Source organism: Phoxinus phoxinus (genome assembly GCF_949152265.1).
Source record: "Phoxinus phoxinus genome assembly, chromosome: 10".
NCBI lineage: Eukaryota > Metazoa > Chordata > Actinopteri > Cypriniformes > Leuciscidae > Phoxinus > Phoxinus phoxinus.
In genome coordinates, this window is record NC_136885.1 from 30015033 (window position 1) to 30041857 (window position 26825).

The 26825-nt window shown below is 37.7% G+C and overlaps 3 protein-coding genes across 8 annotated transcripts; 1 reads left to right on the plus strand and 2 right to left on the minus strand.

Moving 5' to 3' along the window:
• Window positions 1–287: 287 nt before the first annotated feature.
• mtx1a (metaxin 1a) lies at window positions 288–13144 on the minus strand. 4 transcript variants are annotated; one of them, XM_079626289.1, is made up of 9 exons: window positions 12943–13051; window positions 8576–8645; window positions 7763–7842; window positions 4631–4723; window positions 4369–4551; window positions 3582–3658; window positions 3286–3443; window positions 2917–3153; window positions 288–496 (listed from the first exon to the last, which is right to left on the minus strand). In XM_079626289.1, exons 1-8 carry the CDS (start codon window positions 13021–13023, stop codon window positions 2933–2935), a joined length of 963 nt encoding a protein of 320 aa, XP_079482415.1. In that variant the 5' UTR covers window positions 13024–13051; the 3' UTR covers window positions 288–496; window positions 2917–2932. The 4 variants fall into 4 exon arrangements, with proteins under 4 accessions (XP_079482415.1, XP_079482417.1, XP_079482416.1 ...); XM_079626291.1 differs by lacking the exon at window positions 288–496 and adding an exon at window positions 12018–12170 and having other exon boundaries at window positions 2389–3153; window positions 12943–13044; XM_079626290.1 differs by lacking the exons at window positions 288–496; window positions 12943–13051 and adding exons at window positions 9903–9954; window positions 10633–10655 and having other exon boundaries at window positions 2389–3153.
• A 1820-nt stretch (window positions 13145–14964) lies between these two features.
• LOC307006225 (uncharacterized protein) lies at window positions 14965–24343 on the minus strand. 2 transcript variants are annotated; one of them, XR_013799419.1, is made up of 7 exons: window positions 23832–24343; window positions 18791–18971; window positions 18253–18453; window positions 17637–17880; window positions 16110–16143; window positions 15784–16007; window positions 14965–15653 (listed from the first exon to the last, which is right to left on the minus strand). XR_013799419.1 is itself a non-coding variant. In XM_079626988.1 (3 exons), exons 1-3 carry the CDS (start codon window positions 23956–23958, stop codon window positions 18924–18926), a joined length of 315 nt encoding a protein of 104 aa, XP_079483114.1. In that variant the 5' UTR covers window positions 23959–24342; the 3' UTR covers window positions 18839–18923. The 2 variants fall into 2 exon arrangements, 1 of the variants encoding a protein (XP_079483114.1); XM_079626988.1 differs by lacking the exons at window positions 14965–15653; window positions 15784–16007; window positions 16110–16143; window positions 17637–17880; window positions 18253–18453 and adding an exon at window positions 23429–23568 and having other exon boundaries at window positions 18839–18971; window positions 23832–24342.
• Window positions 17493–26804, plus strand: LOC307006224 (uncharacterized protein; the record flags this gene model as incomplete). 2 transcript variants are annotated; one of them, XM_079626987.1, is made up of 6 exons in its annotated part: window positions 17493–17671; window positions 17752–17891; window positions 18259–18974; window positions 19842–19982; window positions 25955–26020; window positions 26109–26804. In XM_079626987.1, 5 exons carry the CDS (start codon window positions 17661–17663, stop codon window positions 26009–26011), a joined length of 1065 nt encoding a protein of 354 aa, XP_079483113.1. In that variant the 3' UTR covers window positions 26012–26020; window positions 26109–26804. The 2 variants fall into 2 exon arrangements, with proteins under 2 accessions (XP_079483113.1, XP_079483112.1); XM_079626986.1 differs by lacking the exon at window positions 17493–17671 and having other exon boundaries at window positions 17732–17891.
• Window positions 26805–26825: the final 21 nt, after the last annotated feature.

Below are 26825 nucleotides of genomic sequence, written 5' to 3' on the forward strand. Positions count from 1 at the left end.
CAGACAGTTGACGGAAACCATTGACTTCCATAGTAGGATACCATTGACTTCCATAGTAGGAAAAAATACTATGGATGTCAATGGGTGCCGTCCAGTTTCTGGTTACTGACATTCTTATCTTCTTTTGTGTTCAGCAGAAGAAAGAAATTCAGGTTTGGAACAACTTGAGCAACATTTTAAGTTTTGGGTAAACTCAATTATTTTAAATGACAAGAACAAATGCAAACACTGGCTTTGGCCATCTATTCTTGCTCAAACTCACAATTCCAGTGTCAGCTTTTGATTTTGCACCAATCTGCAAGCAAACCAAATTTATTGTCATAAAGAAAGCAAACGCTGTTGACATTTTAAAGCAGAGCAGTATGAGGACTGTTCAGTCTCGACAGTCTGTCCTGGGGTGATGTTTATTTTTCATTACCTCGGAGTTTCCTTAGAAACAGCTTTTAACAGCAGGTGTCAGGGGAACAGTTCTGTCATACTTGAGCTTTACTGGACCCTGCAAGCAGAAAAAATTGTTCAGCTTTTTGTACTACGCAGTACGCACCATCCGAAAGTGCTTTAAATGAGGGGACTTGTTAAACAGCCCTCTTCCCAGAAAGGAAAATATGAGTTGAGTAAATTTTTCACAATGGAGTCATGAATCTAACTTTTACACCCTGAACAAAACCAGAACCAGTTTGGTCCATGACACAGTTTCAGACCATAACCCCGCCCACCGCTTCCCCGTCTCAATCCCTGTGTGGAAAATGAGCACAATCCAAATGCATTTTTCCTTCTCAAACAGAAATTCTTTCCCAGATGATTTTTGTTGAGGTCATTAAACGCTGTCGTGCGGCTTCGGGGAGCTCCTGATTGCTCTGGGTCTAGTGGTGGGGAGGGGGTTCACTATGTTTCCACGTACAAATACAAGGAAACAAACCCAGGAATGAACAGGAGCCAGAGAGAGATTCCAGTCTGGTGCTGTAACACACAGCTGTGTCTCCCCAGGGCACAAATTCACAGAGCCCTCGCTCAGCCGACTCAGATGATCGGAAACACTGCCAGCAGGTAAATTGTAGCTTGAAGAGAATATCTTTCTCTCTTACAACCTCCACTTCACACACACCACAGTCCTCAGGGCCTTCTGTTACAACAATGCAACAGATAAAATCAGATTTTTGTTTGAGCAACCCCCTCAGTGTCAATGCAGCATTCTGCAGAAAATAAAGAAACCCCATTCAGAATAAGGATCATTCAGGACTGTTTATTTGCCCCTGAAATTATTAAAATAGAAATCCATAAGCAATATTATTACAGCACATAACACCTAGTGAAAAGAGATAAACTGGTTGTTCAAATTTCCTTTACATTTCTGTAGAATCCCATGCTTAACCAAGAGAGATGCCTTGTCTAATGATTTTGAACAAATTACACATCAGTGTAAAAGGTGAACTGGTTTCAAAGGTGAAAAACAAAGATGTTAAGAGGAAAAATGACAATACCCGAATGAGCAACCTTCAAAAATGCATTGTTTCGATTTCAAACAGTTTAACTAGAGAGAAAAATTCCCTCTCATGTAGTTTAACAACCTTACAGAAAACCTCATGGAAAGTTACAGGAACTGAAACATCTTAGCCAATTTGGCAGTCTGTCAGCGAGGTTCCTTTGGACAGTATCTTTTGGCTTTAACAATTGTTACTGCCTCCTAAAAGAATCTCCATCTGACAGCAATTTCTAATCCTCAATAACATAAGCCACTGTTTCTCTCTTTATCCTTGAATATATCTATTAAAAAAGTAGTTTTTGTGCCCAAAATTAAAATAGTTATTTTATTCCCTCTTGTGTTGATTTATACAAAAGAACATTATTTTGAATCATGTTTGAGTCACAGTTTTTTATTCAATGTGCAATACACAAAATTAGTGATGCTGAATGCCATTGGTCCTCACATGACAAGTGACCAAGCATACTGCACCAAATTTGAATATGCATATGCACTGATTATTTGATTTAAACCAAATAAGATACAAGAGTCAAGAGGAATATTTTTAGCAAATAATGATATAAATTAGGGACAGTTTCTCACATAAACTATCGTATGGCTGCAGAATACTTAGAAAATACCACACAAGTTGTTTGGACTATTCTAATGCGTTAGCGTTACTATGTTGTTTTGGAGCTTGGCAGTAAAAAAACAACAACGAACAGCCAATTTCTCTAAGTGGAAATTAGCATCATTAACAATCTGGCAAAATCCTTTTGTGTTTCACGGAAGAAACCAAGTCGCACGGGTTTGGAACAACATGAAGGAGAATAAATGTTTTTTTGTGTGTGATCTATTTTCTTTATGAAATATTGGTCATTTTCGATTTCCATCAATAGGATCAATCACATTAACATGAGCATTAATCTGTCTGAAGTATGACAAATACTGACAGCAGAGAGGAAAGAATGATTTATGCAGTTAGCAAATCAAATGTGCATTAAAACAAGAAAAACACTGACTGAGCTTCAAACAAGTCAATAGCACATAAGAGATGTGAAAATCGAATTGTCATTGTCGTGAAGCTATGAAAGGGTTTAAAACACTGTTCCACAGTCACACAATAAAAGTTAAGGGAATCCCTCAGTTAGTGACAAGTTTTTAAGTGCTCTCTTACCTGAACTTAGCTTAATATTAGTAGCTATGAATAGTTATGCTTTTTATTTTTGGTAAAAAACACACACGTAAACATACCAAGTTAAGAGATTTAAGCAACAATGCATATCTATGGAAAAACAGAAAATTATTTAACAAAAATAGAAAATGAAAGCTTATGCAATTAAAGCTCTAGTCAAGGAATAAATAATACATAAATCCCTAACAATATATGGTTTCTTGTATGTTCCTCTACCATGTAAAGTGACTATTCCCAGTGCAACTAAAAAAAGCCCTACTTTCATTCATTCTCATTCACTCCTCCTCTTCATCCTCATGGGAGGGGCCTCTGAGTGAGGCGGGGCCTACATGCTCCTCCTGCATATGCTCAATAGCTACTATGCCGGTGAGCAGAGCGTAGCTCAACATCGCCGCCACAGCAACCAGCACTGACAGCAGCTGCTTGCGTCTCTTGTATGGCTCGTTGTCAAAGTCGCCCCCCTGCTGTGTGCTGGACACCGGACGACCGACGCCCTCTGCACACAGAACAGACACGAACAGGCAACCATATGAAGAACAATCTTCTCTTATTATTCTACAGACAGAAGTACAACATGCTGCACATTTTGTTCTTTGCAAACACTTTATTGTAGTTGTTAGTTGCCCACCTTTACTCTCACTGGGGAAGTACAGGCTCAGAATGTTAGAGCAATATGTGCTCAAGTTGTCCAGATTCTTCAAGTTCTGCTGCAGTCGGCAGTTAGGCAGTTGAATCTTAATAAGTGGCGCTAGATGACCAAACACATACGCATCCAGAGAAGAGGGCCTTTAACACACAAATACATCAATATATCAAAATGTGTATTACACCAAACCAATCATCAACCAAGAGTCTCAAAGTGAAGCTCAAAAGATCAACCTTGATGCGTAAAACACGTAGCAGTTTTCTCACTATAGGACTTACGAATCTCCAAAGAAGAATTTGTTCGATCCCAGGCGCTGAGAGAGAAGATTCAGGCACTCCAGAGCATCATGGTAAAGCTGGAGAGTCATAGACAATAGAGACAGAGAGGATGTAGAAGAAACAACTAGGTTACAGACTCTTATGTCAGTATCTTGAACTTGAAAAAAAAAAAAGGACATGTATATATATATATTTTTAATAATCGTTCTATGTGAAGTCTATGAGAATAGGGCAGTCTATAATGATAACGACACAGAGGAATCACTTTTTTCCACCTGATGAACAATACAAACATTGACGGCCAATCAGAAATCAACAGCTCGAGCATTTAAAGCGGCAGACGACATAACTGCAGGGTGTGCCTACTATAAACAGAATGATATTGTGCATTAGTGTGGATGCTGTTATAGTTATAGGTGTGACTGGACTATTTTGCTTAATCGTAGTGAGCAGATCGAAAGCATGCACATTGTGACTCAAAGTATCATAAGCAGAGTTGTTTCCTAACACTACTAGCAACTAGTTCTCTACCAGAACGGAACTTCTGCTCTATCTGAGCCCAGATTCCTCACATCTGCTGATTTATCAGTGTCCTCCTCAGGGACCAGAACATCGTTGCCTCTGGAACATTGAGTCTAACAGCCGCCCTGTTCTCTGAAGGAGGGCGTTAGTGTCACAATAGCCCAAACACCATCTGATGACCATTTCACAGTACATAAAAACAAACACTACCAAGCACAATATCCAGAATCCCACCCGGAGAACATGTAGCCAACTTCAATCTCACCTCCTTCTCTGCCTCTTCTCCCGCCTCCAGCGCGTCGTTTCCTCGGATCAGACGGAGTCGCTCCAGCTGCCTGTTCTGCATGCGGCCCGGCAGGAAGAAATTGAGCGGGAAGCACATATTCTCTCCGTACCAGCGGCGCGTCACCTCCGCATAGTTCTTAGGATCGACCCATAGAGCGTAGATCTGGTGGGAAATGAGGAGAGTGTTTGAGCACGTACCCACCAAAACTATCATCTTCAAGTTTCAGGATTTCGAATCTCACAAGCGCAGGCAACAGTCGCTCCTCCAGCAGCGAGGTGAAGGCCAGCGTGTCTGCACCCTCTTTGGCCGAGAGATCATAGTCTGCGTTGTATTTCTGAAAGACAAAGTTACAGCATTACTACTACATCTGCTATTGTCCCTTTCCAAATCATGCATTTGACCGTTCAAGCAGGGCCGGTGATTACAACCAAAGAATGGCTTATTTATTGAGCACTGAAGTTATGATGTACAGGGGTTGGACAATGAAACTGAAACACCTGGTTTTAGACCACAATAATTTATTAGTATGGTGTAGAGCAGGGATAGGCAACTCCGGTTCTGGAGGGCCACTGTCCTGCAGAGTTTAGCTCCAACTCTAATTAAACACACCTGAACAAGGCAATCAATGTTTTCAGGATTACTAGATAGATAAAGACAGGTGAGTTTTTATCAGGGCTGAAGCTAAACTCTGCAGGACAGTGGCCCTCCAGGACCGAAGTTGCCTATCCCTGGTGTAGAGCCTCCTTTTGCAAACACAGCATGAAGTCGTCTTGGAAATGACAGATACTGCAAGTCCTGCACAGTTGCCATTCCTCTTCCAGAACAGCGGCCAGGCCACTGTGATGCTGTAAGAAAATGTTTTCTGACTTGCTCGTCCAAAATATCCCAAAGTGGCTTCAAAATATTTAGATCTGGTGACTTTGCAGGCCATGGGAGATGTTCAACTTCACTTTCATGTTCATCAAACCATTATGTCAAATCTTGCTGTGTGTATTGGTGCATTATCATGCTGATACACGGCAGCCCCTTCAGGGTACAATATTTGAACCGTTAGGTGCACACGGCCCTCTAGAATGGTTCAGTAGTCCTTGGCAGTGACGCGACATGATATTGCAGCCCAAAGCATCCCACACTGATCCACCGCCGTGATTCAATCTGGGCAGCAACAGTCCGGGTGTTAAGTGTAAACACCGTCTCCACACCGTAACTTCCACAGAGTTTTGCACTGTTGGTTGGTTATAGCAGCCCAACCATGAATATTGACCCTGTGGAGCTCCTGACAAACAGTTTTGGTGGTTTTATGTTTTTTTTTTAATACAATCTGAGTTAGTACCTGGACAATCCCTTTCAGACAGCTTCCTCTTGCGTCGACAATAGATGAGCATGCACCAACAATTTGTCTTCTTTTGAACGGATATGTCTCCCATTATGCTGTGTGGATTGCAATATTTAATGTACAGCTGTGCTATAGCTCTGCTAATTCAACCTTCACACTCCGCTCTTACTGTGTAAAATCAGTGAGGACTGGCCACAAGGCATATATAGGCGTAAAACCTAAAGTTTCATTGTTCATCCCCTGTATTTTTGTAGGCCATCCCAGAATTAAGCATCACCTGGTTCCCTCGACAAAAAGCCAGAAGGATTTTTCCATTGACTTTTGAATTATAGCAGAAAATAAGCGTAATAAAGTTATAATAAATAAAGTTAACGATTCTCACACATTTTTTTTCATCAAGATATTCTTCACAAATGAACACAACTTATGAATTTTGAGGCCTAAATACCAGCAGCAGAAGTAAAAAGCAAAAGTTGGGCTGTAAACGAACTACACCATGGTCGCACGACTTTAACGTCACCATCACCATGATTAAATCTAATTTAAATTCTACAAATTTGAAAGTTTGAGTTGTAATAGTTTGCAAGAGTGCAAGTATAAACACAACAAGGCTGTGAAAGCAGAGTAGTAAGTAGATTATTTGAGATGTTTTCCTGTTTGGTGTGATAACCTTTAACATACCATCTGTAGTCCCATTTAGCTATTTGTTAGCAACCAAATTTAAAGCTGCAGTCCGGCACTTTTTTGGGTTTAAAAATATCAAAAAAGACATTTTTGAAAAAAAACGTAACCAGCCAGTGTTCAAAACGATCTGCTTGCCTTACCTCGATTCAAAACGGTAAGCTTGTAATAATGATTTTAATTCCAGTGGTACTGGTGGATTTCCACGGGAATTTCGAGCATGTCTTTGCGTCATTACGTCACTTCTGTACACATAGAGAAGGAGTCCCCGGCTAGCGTGTGTGGATGATGGAGGTGGAGATTTAGCTTAGCACTTGGTATGGCGGATCCCGAAAGTTTAAAGCGACAATCACCAGTGACAACTGGAGATTCAACAGTTGTAAAACCCAAAGACTTCGGACTTCAGATTGGCTACAGAAAAAATATATATTTTTCACGTTTTGACGTGATATAAGCAATCGTTAGATTTAATCAGCATGATATAGCCTAACGTTACTGCAATGCTTCCCCCCACCCCCCCGAATATGGTCAGAACAAAAGTGAATGTTACTTACTTGTTCAGATGACATTTTCCGATGAAAATTCTAATGTTGACACTTTCAAAAAGTATACTCTGAGATTGCTGATGACAGTAACGTTACAGTATCCACAGCGACGCGACAGGTTCTCCTCAATACATTGTGTTCATCCGCGCTGTTTCATGCCGCTGTTTCATGCCTTCATTTACTACCCACGCACAGTTAATAATTCCGCGAATAACTGCAATTGCAGATTTCTAACAGAGATGGCGACAAAGAGGAAAAACAACGGACTGCAGCTTTAAGACAAATAAAAGCTTAAAAAAGTAAGTACTGGTGTATTTTGTGTCGTAGAATAAAACATGAAAATACCTTTTCTAAATTCATATTTCAGGCTCTTAACCAAAAGGAGAAGAAAAGGAGAACGTATTTTAGCATCCAAAAAGTTGTGTAGTTTTGTGAATGAGCTGCAAGCATTGACTTGATCTGTGTATGTTTTTGACTCTGAACAGAACTACTACCTGGTAGAATGAGAGACAAGAAACATATTTATAGAAAGGGTTTTAATTATGCACATAATTAAAACCTTTCCTGAAAACACATACTTATTGTGTCTCATTCCAAACAAATTTAATGGATACCTTCATTGTGCAATCAGACATGATTAATGAGAAAATTAGGGCCTGGAAACTCTGCAGTCCTCAAATGAATGAACCCGAAACTACTAAATTTAGCTTTGTTTGGAACAAAACGCACCCATGAAGAGTGAAATATATACAGGGACACGGTATAGAGCAAAATGTTATCATAGAGGTTTTTGCGGGCGAGAGATAATCACCTGTTTCCTCAACTGAATGATGATCTGACTGGGTTGAGAGCAGCTGCCTTCCTCTTTGGTCCTGAGAGCAGGTAGTGAACCTTCAGTGAATAATAATAATAGCGTCAGTAAAGCACTTTTTTGTTTTGCCTGGATGAGTTTACTGCCAAAGTTTTATGATTTTTCTAAATGCCTAAAGATTGCCAACAACACAATCCATTTAAAGCTAGCTATCATTCTGGATATCAATAATGGAAATGCACGACCTATAAAAAATATCACATGGTCCTTCAGAAATCATTCTAATATTCTGATTTGGTTTAAAAGAACAGCATACATTTGAAATGGAGATCTTCTGTAACATTACAAATGCCTTTACAGTCACTTTTGATACATTTTATGCATACTTGTTGAATAAAAGTAATAATTTCTGTCCAAAGAAATCTTATAAATAAATAAAATGATCAAGTAATTTGTTTATTTATATGTTTAAGTAGCTGTATATAATACATTACACCCAAAGAGGATATACGCTAAAATGCGATAAACAGGCTAATTAACTGTTATACTTTTGATAGGTCTTTAATATTTATGTATTCGATATGGAATAATATGGAACTTCTGAAGAATTCAGGAGCCAAGAAAAAAAAAATGGAGATAGACAAGAATGTGGAAAGAGAAACATACAGATGCAAGTTATCAGCAGCTCGGCAGGAAAGAGGAAGAGGCCATGTGTGCTTCAGTTAAAACATGCTAAATGATACTCTTTAATGAATGGAGTGGAGTGTCTGGGTGTCTGCCAAGAAACCGATTGTTAAAACTGGGCCTACTTACCTGTGGGGCTTCTCCAGGGGTTAGAAATCTTGTGAATTTTGAGCGGAGCTCCAGAGAAGCGAGCATATGCCTGGAAAATTATATAAAATACATTATTATTATTATTATTGTCAAGCTAGAATTATAAATCTTATGTGCTAGAAGCAATTTGAGTATCATTTATGTTCTAGCACAAACAGACAAACCAAGAGTACTACACAACCTCACAATAATACACAGCATAACATCAAGTCGCAACAAACTCGAACAGCAACTTAAGCAAGAGCACAACCTGAATAAACAACAATAGCTAGTTACTGTAGCTACACCAAAGGCAACAACACAAAACAGCTTTAGCTTTTGGACAGGGTTAGCTCTTGGATGGGATGCCTCGTTTTTTACGACGACATCCGATAAAGTAGGACTTAATTTTACATTCCAGCGCATGCAGCTGAGAGCTGACAGATCCAGCGCTTCACACCTGGCTCAGAACATCAGCACGTCATTTAGCAGATTCTTTCCATTGAAAGCAACATACTAATGATCACTGGGGTTTAAATGCCCTGGAGTGATTCCTTCACACTTCACACAGAACGACTCAAGTATTATCGGCCTCGATTTCTAAAGGAAAATTCTGACATTTTTTACTCTTCCTCGTGTGATTTTCATTGAGCTCTTGAACAACTGACCATGTGTGTCCAAATGTCATAAAATACCATAAATGATGTGGTCATTACAAATAAAATAAACAGAAAATTATACAGTGGATACCTCAAGTAAATAATTTACATTTCATAGCACTATCCATAGTGGCTATAGAAGAAAATGGATGGATATATTATGTCATATAAAATTATGCCAGTCTGTCCCTCAAATATATTTTATGATGTAAGAGACATGGAATATAGAACATGAATATGGGATTTTTTATGTTAGTTTCGGAGCTTTAGTCACTGAACTGTCCTTTAATGGAAAATAATCTTCTTTTGTGTTTTAGTGAAAAAACGCTGCAGAGTTTTCATTTGGGGGTGATAACTTTAACATTAGGCTTCTAGCACTGACAGGACTCTAACTGTGACTGTAAAAGGGGGAGAGGAAACCAGATTTGTGGAAAGAGCTGAGTATTGAGTTCTGAGATTTCTTCTTTTCCCAGTTGCAGTCGTGCGGTGAGCTAAAAAAGCGCAGTTATCTCCATCAAAGGCTGACATCATAACCTCAGATTTATTACTAGATTGATTCCTACAGAATCCTAAATTGTGCCTCGTAAAGTGGAGAGGATCAAGTTTGAAAATAAATCATTCCCACGAGAACAACTGGTAGAGTCCAAAACAAACACGAGGAAACCTACAGCTGGCTGAAGTCCACTTTGCCCACAGTAAAAGCAGTTCATCAGACTCCTGCTGTACACATAAACACACTGAAATTAGGCCACGGATGACAGAACAGCTTCTCTTGAAAGTGCAGATGGTAATAATTAGTTTGAACCTTTCATAAGATCCTTAAATAGAGTGGCACAGATTATGATTGGGCTGTCTTGATTTTAAGCCCCGCCCATGTCTTGCTGTGTATCCAATCACTGCTCTGTCTTTAAGGGAGTGTTCTGTCTAATACACCATCACAAAGCAGCCACAGCAATGGCTAATTTATCAATAAACTAGTTGAACAGTAACATTTAATTGTTTTTTTCCACTTTTTCATTAATTTTAACATCTAAAGATCACCTTTAGTCAAGTCCCCTTTATTTATGCTTTATACAAACAGATCTCCTCTGGCCAATAAACGAACATGGGGATATTATGATTTAGGCTGTATCACAAGTCAGAATTCAGATTGGGATCGGTAGCATTCAAATATTCTTCCAGTTCCAAGTAACTAAATAGTACGTTTACTACGAAAAGAAAACCTTAGTACTACACAGTATTTACACTGGATCCACTCCACATTAGGTGTTAGTATAAAGTAATAGACCACTGCAAAACATCAAGCATTACATCAAGAAAAAAAAATCCTAAATGTCAAATATGCATACTATATTTTAAGATCAAGACTAAAACTTGTAGAATAAAACAAGCACATACCAGGACATGGGTATTGCACTCCAAATTCAAAATATTGGAGAGAGATGTTAGCCCGCCACCGCCTCTCAGACTCCACGCTCGCCAGTTTGAGAATGCAACAGGAACGAGGGCAATTCACCCTTCGCAGGGAGTTTGATTGACTGGCAATTTGATCATCTTTTTTTTTAAATGGCTAAATTTGAAAATTGAGACTGTGTTTCATATCAAATGTAACCTGCTCTGTCCTGTCTGTCAGCGCGTTGTTAGTGTCCTCTTTGCTCCGCAATGTATTTTTCACTGCGTGAGAAGTGAGAACACGATGTGGTGTGAGAGCGGCATGGCTTGTCGGACATAGCAACAGGAACTAAAAGGGGTGAGTTTTTGCGAAGGGTCAATTAACAATGGAAAGCGACAAGCTTCACACTGTAAGTTGATCTTCTAATGTATTGCATTGCAAAATGACTCTGGTCATAGAGCTTTTTAGATTGATAGGGTCAGGTAGAATCTGCGATATCGGAGTCGGACCTAGTTCATTTGCTGGCTTCCATGGCTGCAATACGCAGTATTTTCCGGAAACTGGCAACCCTTTAACTAAAAGTAGGCCTGTCAATAATTATTACACAATTGACTGGTCAGATTATTCGATGCATTTCTTATATTATTGTTTTTAATAATATTATGATCAAATAATGTTAAATTCCATTCTTATATTGCAAAAAACATAATAATATTGATAACAGAATAATGAAATTGTTTTTTTTATTTAACTTTATTTCTCCCTTCCGGGTGCATTAAGAGGATATGGGAGCACTCCAAAGCAGTTGAATATTTTAATTTTAATACATTTTTTCAAACATTTACATATGCCATTTATTCATGGCATAAAAATACAAGTAGCCTAAACATTACTAATTGACATCTACTTAAAATATGTATGTGTAATAATAAGCATACACGGCGAAACAAATGAAAAATATATATAATTAAATCATTAATCACAATTACGTGCTCAAAAATGTATCACTGTCAAACTATGGTATGATGTTATAATGTTATGACAGGCCTAACGTCAAGTTGGCAGCAGACAGGCAAATCTCCAAACATCCTCAGACCTTCACATGCAGTCACAATTTAATGCAACTATATCCTTTCTGGTGCAGTGAGATAATCTGGAAAATTCTGAATGAACTTCACATTACCAAACCATCAGAGAGAGGGAGCAAAACATGCCTGCGGTTTTTAAAGCGCCCTCAGTAGGTGCAGACAGACTGTAATGCACAGACATCCACCCGACCGCTGGCGAGCCGGAAAAATCCCACAACACTCAGAGAGTCCAAAACACACAGCACTGATGTAACCTAATCACTTTAACATGCGATTTCAGCAATAGTAACCTGGTTCTTTACCCACATACAACCTTTGTTGATTAGGAATAAAATGGATCTGAATTCAGTCTTCAAAGCTGCCGATAGGAGATGAGATTGATGCTAACTCCAGATGACAGTGGTGGGTTTGTGGTTAACAGTAGCACAGACAGGTGGCGCCCTGGTGTGACCAAACTGAAGTGGAAAAATAAGAAAAGTGGAGCAAACGTCCCACACATGATGAATCATGCAATAAAAATATCTGTCGATAAGCAGTACCTTGGCTTTGGAATAAAACTGAGATAGGAATTTGAGCTTAAATCATGAAGAGTAAACATTGAAGATTTGCAGTTTCAAAGGGTAGCATGATCTGACTGATATTTAGACAGGGTCAGATCGTGGTCATGGGAGGCCCTGGGCAACCATTAAAAACAAAAATGATTAGTCTAACGTTAGCTACATGCTTTAAATAAAATGGATTAAAATAGTAGCTGGGGCTCTAGTGATCATCTCCAGACTTTTATTCTGGAAAATTGTATGTTTCACAGAAGAGAAAAATAAACAAAATTGTATTAATAATAATAATAATAATTATTTTAACACGAATAATAATAGTAAATATATTATATAAAAATACAATTATTTCCCAGTATCCTACATATGACATAGGATATGCAGTTTGAAGAATGGATGGATGCATTCATTATTTTACATAATAATATACACACATATATAACAACACCTGCGACCAGTACTCACATAAAACTATATTTTAAGTCCATATCAGTATACACACGTTTGGTGCCAAGGCATGACTATGACGTTATGGCATCACTGTACCATCTACACTGTAGTAAGTGCGGTACCGAGCCGAATCGCTGTACTGTCTACAAATATAGGCTAGGCACGTGAGCAGAACCAACCCATATAAATATCCAGTCTACATGAGCCAATGATGAAAACTCACTAGCACGATGAGACAGTCCGTATTCACTGACGGTAAACCCAATCCAGCCTTCCAGCAAAACAGCTCACTGGGAGCCGCCATCTTCACAGACCAAACACCTCTGACCCGGAGCTGCTGCTTGGACAAATAAAAGCCCCAATAACTTTGTGAATATCTTTCACTCACAGTCATAGGGGATCATGCCAATGCCCTTATTCTTTCTGAAGGCTTCTCCGTCCACAGTGAGATACTTGGATGGTAGGCCAATTCACACCGCACAAATACTAACAAACAAGTTGGCCATTGGATTTGGAATTTTATGAAAAATAACGGTCGTATTCACACTGTCCCAACTCCCAACAAACGCTGAACGTTCAGTCGGGTGAAAACAAACCCCGACATACCGCACTTGTATTTTTATTATAACTACTCACAATAACTTAAAAATGGAAATTTATTTATATTATTAACTTAATTATTTATGTACACAAACGTTTTGAACGAGTAATATTTTATATATTAAAAAAATAGGGAGGGGGAGGGTGGTTGGCAGCACAACTGTGTACGGTAACTTTTTTTTTTTCATTAAGTTCATTAAAATAGAAAGAATATTTAAGAATATAATTTTTTAAGGTATTTTTATCAATAAATGTAGCCTTGATAAACAAAAGAAACTTTTTTTTTTTTTTTTTTAACATTAAAAAGTAGCTAGTGTTTAAATATAAATTTAGTAATTTTGTTTACTTTTGTGATAGCAGTGTATCGTATCTTGGCAGAAACTAAGACACAATTTGGTTACCATAGCATGGTTTGTGAGGTAATTGTGTCGGGTTTTATCATTGTTTGCAGTCGGCCTGTAGGAAACAGCAGAGACTTGGCCAAATGGACAATCAGCCGCTTGTGTTGCAACTCTCCATCCCAGGAATCTGCCAAGAATTCATGAGCAAAAACCACATGCACACATGAAGACATCAGAGTCCCATGGGACTGATAGAGTCCAGTACATTCCTGTTCCAGCCATGAGCACCCATCCCGTACGTTTGTGTGAACTCTGAGTTAGTTTTAGTAGCTAATCCCCTTCTCTTTCTTTAGACCACATTTACTCAATGTAGGCTATGGCCTGAAAAAAGATCACATATGTAACCACTTAATGTAACTATGTTCCCATTTAGATAATTAAGTTTCATTAAAGACAAGAAAAGTTCAACATATTGTGAAAATCTCTGGAAAAGGGCTTGCATCATTGGGACATTCTGAAATTGAAAACATTTGAAATTGTTCCAAGAACAACTAAAGGACGAAAGGAACCTTGCACATTTTCACTATGTGTATTACTTTATTATAATTTGTCCGACATTAAAATAAGTAAAAAATAAAATAAAAGGTATTTTAATAGTACTTAATAAAATTAGGCACCTGCACCAGCCAGGCAACTGCCATGAATGGAAATGTTGAGGAATACATTTCTTCAGATTTTACAGACCACATTGTGTGGATTTTTAAATATTCAAAAACACAAGACTTGAAAATAAACTAAAATAGCAAATAAGACACTGAAGGGTGTAAATTCAGACACTAAACTGAGTGTCACGAAACATTTCAGACTGTGTGTGGCAAGATGACGTCCTTCCTCCCATGAGTAAACATCAGGGTGGCATAAAGCACTTCACTGAAGCCCTGAGGAAAAACCAAATGACCCGTTTAACAACTCAAATTTCAGACACAGACAAACACTCAAACCTCAAGTGAATAAAACATCCCTGACCCGAAGGGAAGAGTTCTTACCACAGTGTGGTGTTTTCTCTGACCTGGAGATAAAAAAAAACATCAAAGGTTTCAAAATATTTATGTGAATGCAGATGATTTTGTTCAACCATCTGATAGAAACATGCCATAATGATTTAACTAATGCAATCTGGCAACCCATACAAGGACCTTTCTAAGAACTTTAGCTAACATTCTGGCAAGGTTCACTCAGTCATGAACAATCATTCTTCCAGTAACGTTAAAGTTATGAACAATCATTCTTCCAGTAATGTTAACGTTTGTACAGAGTTATCTGGTCTTTAGTTATGTTCTCAAAACATTATCACAAAAACATTATTTATACACCATTCATGGAAGTAGAGATGTCTCCTGCTAAAGCCAGAGGAAACATGCACAACACACACACACACACCCTGCTTGATAATGCCACTGCTGATGTCACATGTGATGTCATCACATTCTATTTGCCATTTATGGTGAGATGCTATGACAATAAAGCTGAAGGTAAAATGTCTTCTGGAGAGAAATTAAATTGAAGGTGCATGAAATGCATTTAGACCAAACCTTGTGTGAATATGTATATTCATATCCATTCTGTTAATGCTATTCTTATTCTCTCACAATTTCATATCTCTATTCAAAGTAAATCCGATTTATATTCCACAGCCACTTGTGCATACATCTACATTCAGAGAACATTTATAAACAATGTTTTAACCTAAATGGCAATGTTAGAAACACTTTCTTAGAGCATATTTTTGTCAGCTGGAAACTTTTTCTCAGATGGTATAAAATCAATGTGGATAACATAGGATCAGTTCTTGGAGAGAGAAAAACATCTTTTAAAAAAATACTTTTGACAGACTTATTGGCAAATTTGAGCACACTGAGACATTGGTGAGACCTCTTCTAAAACTCGACTGGAATCATGTGGGATCACAGGTTTTTTTTCTCAGGACAACCATCTGAAAAGCATGAGATATGAGAAAAAGTCGACATTTAATCTAATTGCGGTCAAGGAGAAATGATTGAGATCTCATTTGTGAGGTTTTATAAAATGCATCAGAGAAAATGCAGAGCAGGAGCTCCACCCACCTGTGTGTGGTACCTGCTCAGGTGCTCAAACAATAAAAGGACTGTTCACTCTGATAAAGAGGCACTTTCTCCAGAGTCCAGAACATTAGTTGATGTTGACTCAACCCGCTGGCACAGATCACACGCTGAAGGATTACTCGTCTTCAAAGATGATGAAGATTATACTAAGAGCCTCCACCACCTTAGCTGTTGGTTGGATTGCACTTTTCATAGGTAAGTAGCAGCTATGTTTTATGTGAATCACAAAATATAACAATTACCTTTTCTGTATCATTGTAACAGGGATAGTTTTCACAAAAATGAAAAATCAGTCATTATTTACTCACCTTCATGTTGTTCCAAGCCTGTATGATGATCTTTCTATTGTGGAGCACAAAATAAGATAATTTAAAAAAATGTGTTTTTTTGTCCATACAATGAGAGTAATTGTATTTGTTGGTTATGACACCATTGACTTTCACTGAACAAAATGTCTTCTTTTGTCTCGCGTCATAAGGGTGAATAACTGATGATGTTTTTTCATTTTTGTTGAAATAACAATTAAATTATACATTTGAAATATTATGCAAAAAGGATAAAGTCACACACAAAAAACTTTTGTGATGAATATATCAAAATCTGATTCAGGTGTAAAGTCTGTCAATATCTCCGCGTGGGATTCCCCAACTGAAAGCACAGATGCCTTGACTCCACATGCTTTAACTTCAGTTATCATGGATCTCAGAATCACTAACCGTGTTTATAATGAATCACTGGCTGACCAGCAATCAGCAGAGTATACAACACTCAAGCAAGAGGTGGAACGACTGGTGAGGGTCTCTTTTTAATCATGCTTGTATATGTAAAGCATTCATGGGGTATTTACAGTATTCTGGGATATATTACATACATCCAATGGATACAGTATGCCATAGATGAAAGTGAATGGTACAGTGATGGTCTCATATGGAAATACCATGATTACAATTACAGAAAAAAAAATCTATTTACCATGTTAATATCACAGTTTATATTAAAGTACCATGGTAATACCATCATACCACGGTACTGCCATGTTACAGTCATTTTTTGTTAACTTACCAGATTAATGTACCATAGTATTTACAAGATATTATGATGAATGACATACCTTGGCACGTCTATTACAATGGTACCAATAAAATAAGATATGCTAATAAAGTAGCCTATACTTTATAGAATCACAGTATTATCAATGTGATAAATTGATCTGATTAAATGTACTGTATATCTTGAATGCAATGTAAGTCGCTTTGGATAAAATCATCTGCCAAATGCATAAATGTAATAGAAACCATATCATTATGTTACCCACACCCAAAAAATTGTGATTTCAAGGTACTTTTAAAGTGTAATTATCAACACAACTAAATCAAAATTAGTGAGCATTTTAAAGGGTCAAGTGAGACGACTGAGGGTACGTTTACACGACAACAATGTACTAAAATGTGTATCCCATTTACACGGATCTGCAAAAATGATAAAAACTCTGTATTATGAATGCCAGGCCAGTAGTTGGCGATGTCACTTTGTAAAGGAACACGTAACGTGCATGATGTCACCATTTTCACAAATTCGCGTTTTGTATTTTACACAGAGTATTTTAAATGTAAAGTGATGGTTTGTTTTCAAAAACCTTTACAAAAGTTTTCGTTTTCAGGCCCTTAAAACGTTGGCGTGTAAATAAACGCAAAAACAGTTTTTTAGTTGAAACCGGTGTTGTGTAAACGGCCCCCAAATTGGTTTTACTCTGAAGTATTTTGACTTGTTTCACAATTGTTCTTTCCTTTTTCCAGTTTGAAGATGTTTACGCTCCACCATTTAACACCACTCACCTGATATATTTGGGGACGGACGAGATGATCTTCAGGTTTGATCAACTACTCTTAGATTTACATCTAATACCGAGCGACAGAGAATATCTGATCTCATGAGTGCTTTCTCTTGCAGTAATGGGTCTGTGATCGCCACTTCTCGACTGCTGTTTGGGCCGACCCAAGTCAATCCAGAGATTGTGAGAGACATCTTTTTGCCTGCGTACAAGCAAATTCCATCGCCGGCACTCGAGATCGACCTCAGCTACATTGAAAGTAAAATAACAGTCAACAATGGTTGCTTTCAGATTTGTTTTCACATTGACTGGGTTTTTTATCCTTATATGATTAAAAGTTAAATAAATGACCATCTAAAACAGACAAACACAACCCCATTTCACAGGAAAATTTAACTAATTTACAAGATGGCGATTTTGTATGATTCCATGCAATGTGAAAACCCCTAAACATAACCATTACTAGGCTGTAAGCTGAAAGTATGAAAATGTACAAATGAGATTGTTCACATTCATACAAATTAGCCACCAATTTGCCAAAATGTAAAATAGATAGGAATTGTCATGAGATTGTGTTGACAAATACATCAACAACTAATGAAAAGTACATTCAATCCTACCTGCAGATAAACTATCAACTGAAGAACCTTTTGAAGAGGAGAAGAACTTCATCAGTCCACCAATGATAACGCACAAAGGAACACCCTTTACAACCACACCCTTCATGGCCACGCCCCTCACATCCACTCCTGAGATGACAACGGACGCCGAATCCCTCACCAGCCGCCTTCCATCCACACACACACCTGACATGTCCACCTCTGTTGTTGTGGGAAATATCACACACTTCATCAACTCCACTCCCTTTAACGCCACCTCAATGCACCCAAACACCACAACCAACTCACTGATGAATAATGCAAGTATTTCTGCAGCGCCCAACAGCACCACCAATGGAGTAACCAATGGGACTACCACAGAAGTCCCTATTGGGACCACCACAGTAGCACCTGTTGGTACCACCACGTTACCTTCCAATAGCACCACCACCACTGACACCATCACTACAGTCCCAAATACCACCATCACTGCAACCCAAAAAGGCACCACCACCACTGCCCCCAATAACACCACTACAGCCCTCAAGTCCACTTTTACCTCCATCCACACTGTTGTGAACCCGACATTCAGCTCCACTCCATTTCCAACAGCACAGCCCTCGAAGACCACGCCTGTGAATTATTCAACTACCACTGCCTCCGCTCTGGTGCCGGGATGGGGCATCGCCCTCTTAGCGCTGGCGGCTGTCAGTCTCTTCCTCCTCATCATCCTCATCATTCTGGTGAGTGATCGAGGGAGTAGGGTCAATATTGTATGAACCTTTGGTTTTATAGGAGAACATGGCAGCAACTTGTAATGATTGTACATTCATCTGAATAAATAATAAAACTGACCAACATCTATATTATTACTATCCATAATTATAGTGGCGGCACATGCCAGATTATATGCAATTTAACCTTTGATATATATCATAATACTAAATGATTAATCATCTACACTGCCCAGACAAAAAATAAGTCGCTGTTTGGATTTAAATAGGCAAATGCTAATTGGATCATTATTGCTGTGATTATTATGTTTCTAGAATGTTATATGTTTGGCAACAGTTCTTCTAACCATAACTGAGTGTGTAGCTTTTCATTTCTTAAATAACCATGTAGAAAAACACATCATATTCCAGGATGACAATGTCAATATTAATCAGGCTCAAATTATGAAAGAATAGATGGAGCATGAAGAATAATTTTCACACATGAATTGGCACCTCTGAGTCCAGATATTACATGAATTGAGTATTTGGGATGTGCTGGACGAGACTTTACAGAGTGCTGGACTCTTGCATTGTCAATACAAGATCTTGACCAAAAATGTATGGAAATAAATGTTGTGATGTTATTTGCATATCAGCAATTTTTGGTCAAGATCTTGTATTGACAATGCAAGAGTCAAGCACATCCCAAAATCAAAACAGTGACTTTTCATTTAGTCGGGCAATGTGTTATTGGTAAAATACTCAAAATAATACCATGGTTCATGTATACATGTACATAAAAAAACCATGATACTATGTCAAAAAGTCAAGGTAATGTGGTAGTTTTGTGTCAGTGACTGTACTGTTAAAGGACCAAAGTGTTCCTCCTCTCAGGTGGTGCTCTGGTGCTGTTGTCCGAAACGAAGAGTTTTCGTGAATGAACCTGAAGAGATGAGTCCTCCCATGTACTTCAACCCAGACATCCCCATGTACTCAACGCAAAGCACGTTTGATACAGCCAACGGCAAACAAGCGGTGCGATACAATCCATAATTCATTCTGACGCAACTAAGCTTGCATTTTGTTATAGTTCGTTTATGAAACTAGATTCTGAAACAAAAGTGACTCCCTAACATTTTTAGGACTTTATACCAGCGAGTTCAGATGGTATGTGCATTATGAACAGAATCAACTCTGACAAACTCTGACAAATGCTTATTCTCTGCTGGCAATAACTCATGTGGGGTTATCGAAATTGTTTGTTCAAGACAGTGTTGTTATTGTTATCTTAAACAAAAATGATTACAAATTGTTCATTGAAATAAAGTGTTAAATATTAAATGAACAAATTATTTAAAAAACTTTCACAAAAGTTTTAAAATGTTGTATTGGCACGTAGCTGAAATAAAACAGGTTAAAGTTGAAGTATTGAAATGATTAAACTGATATAAAAGCTAATAAAATGACAAAAAAATACTTATTTTATAAAAAATAAAAGCCATTTCAAAATATGAAAAAATACTAGGTAACGCTTTAGATTACAGCCCGGAAAGTACTGCGTAGTTACAATGAAATTACAGTGTAACTTTCGGTAATTACAGTGTGCCTATAAAGTACTTATGTGTAAGTATAGGGGAACAATATGTAAAGTCTTGGGAATAAAGCGGTAACAACCAGGAAAATACTGCGTAATTAAAACGAAATTACAGTGTAACTTTCGGTAATTACAGTGTACCTATAAAGTCCGTACGTGTAAGTATATTGGGGAACAATGTAAAGTTTTGGAATAAAGGGGTAACAACCAGGAAAAAAAAAAATTATTTAGGCAAATTATTTATAGCCTACTGTAAGTATTTTAGAACTAGGGGGTACTTATACTATAATACAATCTTACTTTTGGGAGCAATTTAGCGAGTAGGCTACATACACTGCACCTTTTTGTAATAATAGTGTATACAAATACATAAAGGCTTTTTTCAAATTACGGGGTAGCCTATATATCAGTGCATTTATAAAGTAGGGTAATTTGTTTTTATTGCAAAGGTGCACTGATTAAGTTGTTTCAAGGCAAGTAAAATATTGCAACTTTTTTTTTTTTTAATGGTGGGGAAATATACTCTTGTTTCATGTAGTTACAGGGTAAGTATGACATTGCGGGCCGTAAATTAAAGTGGTGCTTCTTACCCTCTTGTTTCATGTAGTTACAGGGTAAGTACAATAAAAACACATGTAAACACACAATCTGATATCACTTGGAAAACTTTATTTGAAAAATAACTTATTTCAAAACGGATTTACAACACTTTGTTTCTCTTGCTTGGTTTCCTCCTCCTCTTGTTCCTCTTCTTCTTTTTCTTTCTTTCCACTGATAAATCTTAAGAAGGAATCCCATGTCTCTTGCTATTCTGTGTGTTAAAAGAAAATACAGTACAGAAATGTCCTCACCATTTACTCATCTTTTACCCTCATGTCATCCGAGATGTATATGAATTTCCTTCTTCAGATTAACACAAACAAATTTTTTTAGAAAAATATATAATCTCTGTGAATGCATAATGCAAGCTCATGTGTTCCTAAAAGTTGACATCAAACAGCACATACAGCAATAACTAAAGTAATCCATACAACCCCAATGGATGAATCAATGTCTTCTGAAGTGAGACGATAAGTGTTTGTAAGAAAAATACCAAATATTTAAACATTTTAAACTGTAGACTATCGCTTCCGTTCCGACCAACTGTCACTTGCGCGTGCATGAGAGGGATGAGTTCACGCTTGACAACTTAAAGCGTGACGTAAGCGCCGAGAAACCGAATGTCAATTTTATTTTTTTATTTTTTATTAATGCTCACAACAAAATACAAACAATAACACATAATAATAATGAAAAACAAACAATACAGAAGAACAGAGACGGCAGTTCTCGCGCGAGTTTCACATCTAACTCCCGCGAGAACGTAATGAACGCGTGAAGCTTCACCAAACACGAAGCCAAGCCGACTCTCATGCACTCGCTGGTGACAGTTGGTCGGTAGCGAAAAGATGAGTAAATTATGAGAACATTTCTGGGTGTACTGTATTTTCTTTTAATACAGAATAGCAAAAGACTCCTTCTTAAGATTAGGCTAATCAGTGGAATGATAGAAAAAGAAGAAGAGGAACAAGAGGAGGAAGCCATGCAAGAGGAGGAGGAGGAAGTAGGAAGCCATGCAAAAACGTATACTTTCTGTCAGGACTTTAGTATTTGAAATGAAAAGTTGATTTAAAAAAAGGAATAAAGAATAATAAGTGTAATATGTTGTAAATCTTTTTTGAAATAAGTTGTTTTTCAAATAAAGTTTTCCAAGTGATTGTGTGTTTACATGTGTTTTTATTGTACTTACCCTGTAACTACATGAAACAAGAGGGTAAGAAGCACCACTTTAAATTACGGCCCGCAATGTCATACTTACCGTGTAACTACATGAAACAAAAGGGTAAGAAGCACCACTTTAATTTACGGCCCGCAATGTCATACTTACCCTGTAACTACAAGAAACAAGAGGGTAAGAAGCACCACTTTAATTTACGGCCCGCAATGTCATACTTACCCTGTAACTACATGAAACAAGAGGGTAAGAAGCACCACTTTAATTTACGGCCCGCAATGTCATACTTACCCTGTAACTACATGAAACAAGAGTATATTTCCCCAGCATTTAAAAAAAAAAAGTTGCAATATTTTACTTGCCTTGAAACAACTTAATCAGTGCACCTTTGCAATAAAAACAAATTACCCTACTTTATAAATGCACTGATATATAGGCTACCCTGTAATTTGTAAAAAGCCTTTATGTATTTGTATACACTATTATTACAAAAAGGTGCAGTGTATGTAGCCTACTCGCTAAATTGCTCCCAAAAGTAAGATTGTATTATAGTATAAGTACCCCGTAGTTCTAAAATACTTACAGTATAAATAATTTGCCTAAATATATATATTTTTTTCCTGGTTATTACCCCTTTATTCCAAAACGTTACATTGTTCCCCTATATACTTACACGTACGTACTTTATAGGTACACTGTAATTACCGAAAGTTACACTGTAATTTCGTTTTAATTACGCAGTATTTTCCTGGTTGTTACCCCTTTATTCCCAAGACTTTACATATTGTTCCCCTATACTTACACATAAGTACTTTATAGGCACACTGTAATTACCGAAAGTTACACTGTAATTTCATTGTAATTACGCAGTACTTTCCGGGCTGTAATCTAAAGCGTTACCAAATACTATAATAGTATGTAAACATTAAATAACACAGCAACTGCTGAATTAGTCAAAAACAAAACCACAGCATTTTTTGAGAGGATGAAAGCAGCAGGAGATTTTAAGTATTAAATCCTTAAAGGCACAATACACATCTTGATTTTTACAATAGTCATCTACAACTACAGTACTTTCTTTCAAGTTAAAAAGGGGGTGTTAACTTTGGTTACCTGCTCGCACAGACATAATGGATCTGTCCCTGCCTGCTGCTCGATGAATGGGAGAATTTGAGAGTCACACCTATTAGTGAAAACACTGTGTGAATGCAGCCTTACATGCAGCTCTTTAAGGTCAGGAAGCATCAAGAAACCTGTAATTTAATGCAAACACTTTTTGAAAAGCATGCAGCGTCCATTTGAACCTGTTCACACGACTAACAACACAACATAAAGCCAATGTTAAGACTGAATACGAACGCAAATCTTGTTTTGCAACTTTTAACTCTATACAGCATCTTTATTGTGGAAGGAAACAAAGCGGTTTTGATGAGGGTTCTCCATCCCCATCTCTGTCCATGTAAAACACTGACCCCACAATCACGGATCAGAACTAGGGAAAATTGGCTACTGTTACCTGGCGTTCCAGCGTCCCCGTCGCCTGCACAGGCCCCTCTTTGTGTGGCTCTGACTAAGAAACCTGAAGCGTGGGAAACTCGACTCTCGCTCAGAGACTGTGAGGCCTCCATCTGCGTCTCCTCCATCGTCCAGTAGCCACGGCGTCACCGCTCACAATGCCCTGCCTACATTCGAAACAATACCGGGAGCCAGGAGAGAAAGACTTAAACTCTGAATCTAACCCTCATTGAGGCCTCCAGGGCTGAAAGCATCTGAGCGGCAGTTTTCGGTCGACAGCTGATCAGAGCAGAGTGATTCGCTGAACCGAGCTGAACGGAGGCGTTTGTTAGGGCACTGGCATTTATATTAATAACACACTGGGATTATTCACAGGGATAATGTAAACAAAATGATAAAATACTTTCCTTATTATGGACCCCAAACACAAAATGGAAGAAACAGGGCGTATCTGAACAGAAAAGAAAGAAGAAACCAATCTTTTCTTTATCTTTTATCAAACATTTATTTGTTGTTCCTCAGGTTATGCAAGACCTCATCTAAGTGAAAAGGATGGAAAAGGTGTATTTTAACTACTGGTATAGGCTATACACAACAACAATAAATAAACAAACAAACATTTTAAATGTCAAAATAATGATTTATAATTAAAAAAATTTGTGCTGTCAAAATCAAATCAATTAAACACAATTAATCGTGTGTGTGTGTGTGGTTGTGGTAAGAATTACTGGCACCCAGGTAAATATGATCAAAGATGGCTGTAAAAATAAATATGCATTGTTCATCGCAAAAATCTAACCTTTCATTGAAGTAAAGCATTGAAAGTGGCGGGGAAATCATATTTTGAAATAAATGCTTTTTTCCAAAACACGTTGGCCATAATTATTGGTAGGCTATACCCTTTTATTAAATACTTTTTGCAATGAACCTCCTTTTGCCAAGATCAGCTCTGAGTTTTCCTCTATAATGCCTGATGAGTTTGGAGAACAACTGACAAGAGATCAGAGACCATTCCTCCATACAGAATCTCTCCAGATCCTTCAGATTCCCAGATCCATGTTGGCGCTGCTTCTCTTCAGTTCAGCCCACTCAAATTCTATAGGGTTCAGGTCAGGGACGGCCATGGCAGAATCTTCATTTTGGACCGTTGTCCTGATGGAAGATCCAACCACGGCCCATTATAAGATTTATATCAGAGGTTGTCAGGTTTTGATTTTTTTAGCTGTCAGTATTTGCTAGAATCTATGAAACCATGTATCCAGAACCTCTGGCAGAAAAATAGGCCCACAACATTAAAGATTAAGCGGTATATATAACCGTGCATGGGGTACTTTTTCATCCCTGTTTGGACCAAACACATCTGGTGGGTTTGCTGCCAAACGCCTTTTTTAATGTCATCTGACCATAGAAGCCGGCCCTTTTTGAAGTTCCAGTCGTGTCTGACAACTGAATATGCTGGAGCTGATTTTTGGATGAGCACGGATGAATTTTCTTGAAACCCTCCCAAAAACTTGTGGTGATGTAGGGTTTTTTATTTTTATTTTTAGGCTTTCTGACCCCCAAGACTCAACTAATCTCTGCAATTCTCCATCTGTGTTCTTTGGAGAAGTTTTGGCCACTCAAACTTTCCTCCTCGCCGTGCATTAATACTCCTGTGAAACAAGTCATAGCTAGACAATTTCATGTTCTTAGTCACCCTGGTGTGCTAAAAGAAATGTCATATTAAATACTTATATTACAAACAAACTCTTATATCAGATGCGATTAATATGACAGCACTAATATTTTTTTAAAATAATAAATATAATTTTAAAAGTATAATAAATTGTAAAAAATGTAAAAAAAAATATGCAAACAAAAATATAAAAGTAATATAGAACATGCAAATAACTAATTTAATAAAAAAATCACATGGAAATAATAACAACAACATTTTATAAAATAAACAAAATATTACATATTTAAAAACATAACAGTAAATAAAGAATTCAAACATCATAAAATTATATAAAGGGGGTTATTTTTGACACTGTATGTCTTATGCTGAATGAAGCATTGTTTTATTTTAAGAAATGCCAATATGGTGTGCATACATGTAATGATAACCGACTCTGTTAATAACAGGATGCCAGAGAAAAACCTTCGAAAAACCGGACAGGAATGTACGTGGTGAACAAATGATGGACACAGGTACAGTAAAACACACATGCAGCAGTTCCTATGACACACTTCACAAACCCAACAGAGCTCAATCTCACACTTAGACTCCATCATTCAGGTTCTCTGACTCCCCAACACTGTCACTCCCTCCACGTGTGAAGAACAAGACCTGAGGAAAACTTCTGTTGGAAGAATAACTGTCATACAACCGGCACTGCACTGCAGGAAGCTGAGCAGACAGGGAAATTATTTTACACGCCATTACCATCTGTTTAGAATTTATTTTCCTACAATATACCTTTGCACAATGTACTTTGTAACTTTTAAACATGGATTGAATGATGTGATGTATTAACAGTGATTTGGTGAAATTAAAAAGAGTTTCTGAAAATGGCCGTTGGATGACTAGTTTGTTTTCTGGAGGACGAGGTCAAGAATCAGAGGTGAAATGAGTCACATAATGCAACAACACATATGTTTAAATTGCAATGTAGAGCGATAGTGTAACCCATTGTAAGTGAGACATAATTTTTGGCCCTGAGAAAGAGCAACAAACCTGTGGCTCATGATTGTGCATCAGGTGACAAACTTAGTATGGAATAAACTCAACGGAACTAGTTGGTCGAGACGCTCTGTAACTTCAGGTCAATTTCTGAACAGCAAGTATTTGAACAGCAAGAACACAATGTGATAGAGGAAGGGCAGCGAGTGAAATGCTGCAGATTATCTTTGTGGTCAAGTGTAATCTGTGAGGAAATTTCATTTTTCTCATATTTTAGACTCAAAGCTTCAACACACACACACACACACACACACACACACACACACACACACA

Coding starts and splice junctions, on each gene's coding strand:
- mtx1a (XM_079626288.1), bottom strand. CDS start 13,113: ATGACTGTGAGTGAAAGATATTCACAAAGTTATTGGGGCTTTTATTTG. Junction 7,843..8,575: donor CCCCTGGAGAAGCCCCACAG/GTAAGTAGGCCC, acceptor TATTCACTGAAG/GTTCACTACCTGCTCTCAGG. Junction 3,659..4,368: donor GAGAAGAGGCAGAGAAGGAG/GTGAGATTGAAG, acceptor ATGACTCTCCAG/CTTTACCATGATGCTCTGGA.
- LOC307006225 (XM_079626988.1), bottom strand. CDS start 23,958: ATGGAGGAGACGCAGATGGAGGCCTCACAGTCTCTGAGCGAGAGTCGA. Junction 23,569..23,831: donor CGGGGACGCTGGAACGCCAG/GTAACAGTAGCC, acceptor ATTAAATTACAG/GTTTCTTGATGCTTCCTGAC. Junction 18,972..23,428: donor CATTATGTCTGTGCGAGCAG/GTAACCAAAGTT, acceptor ATCACTCACCAG/AATGATGAGGATGATGAGGA.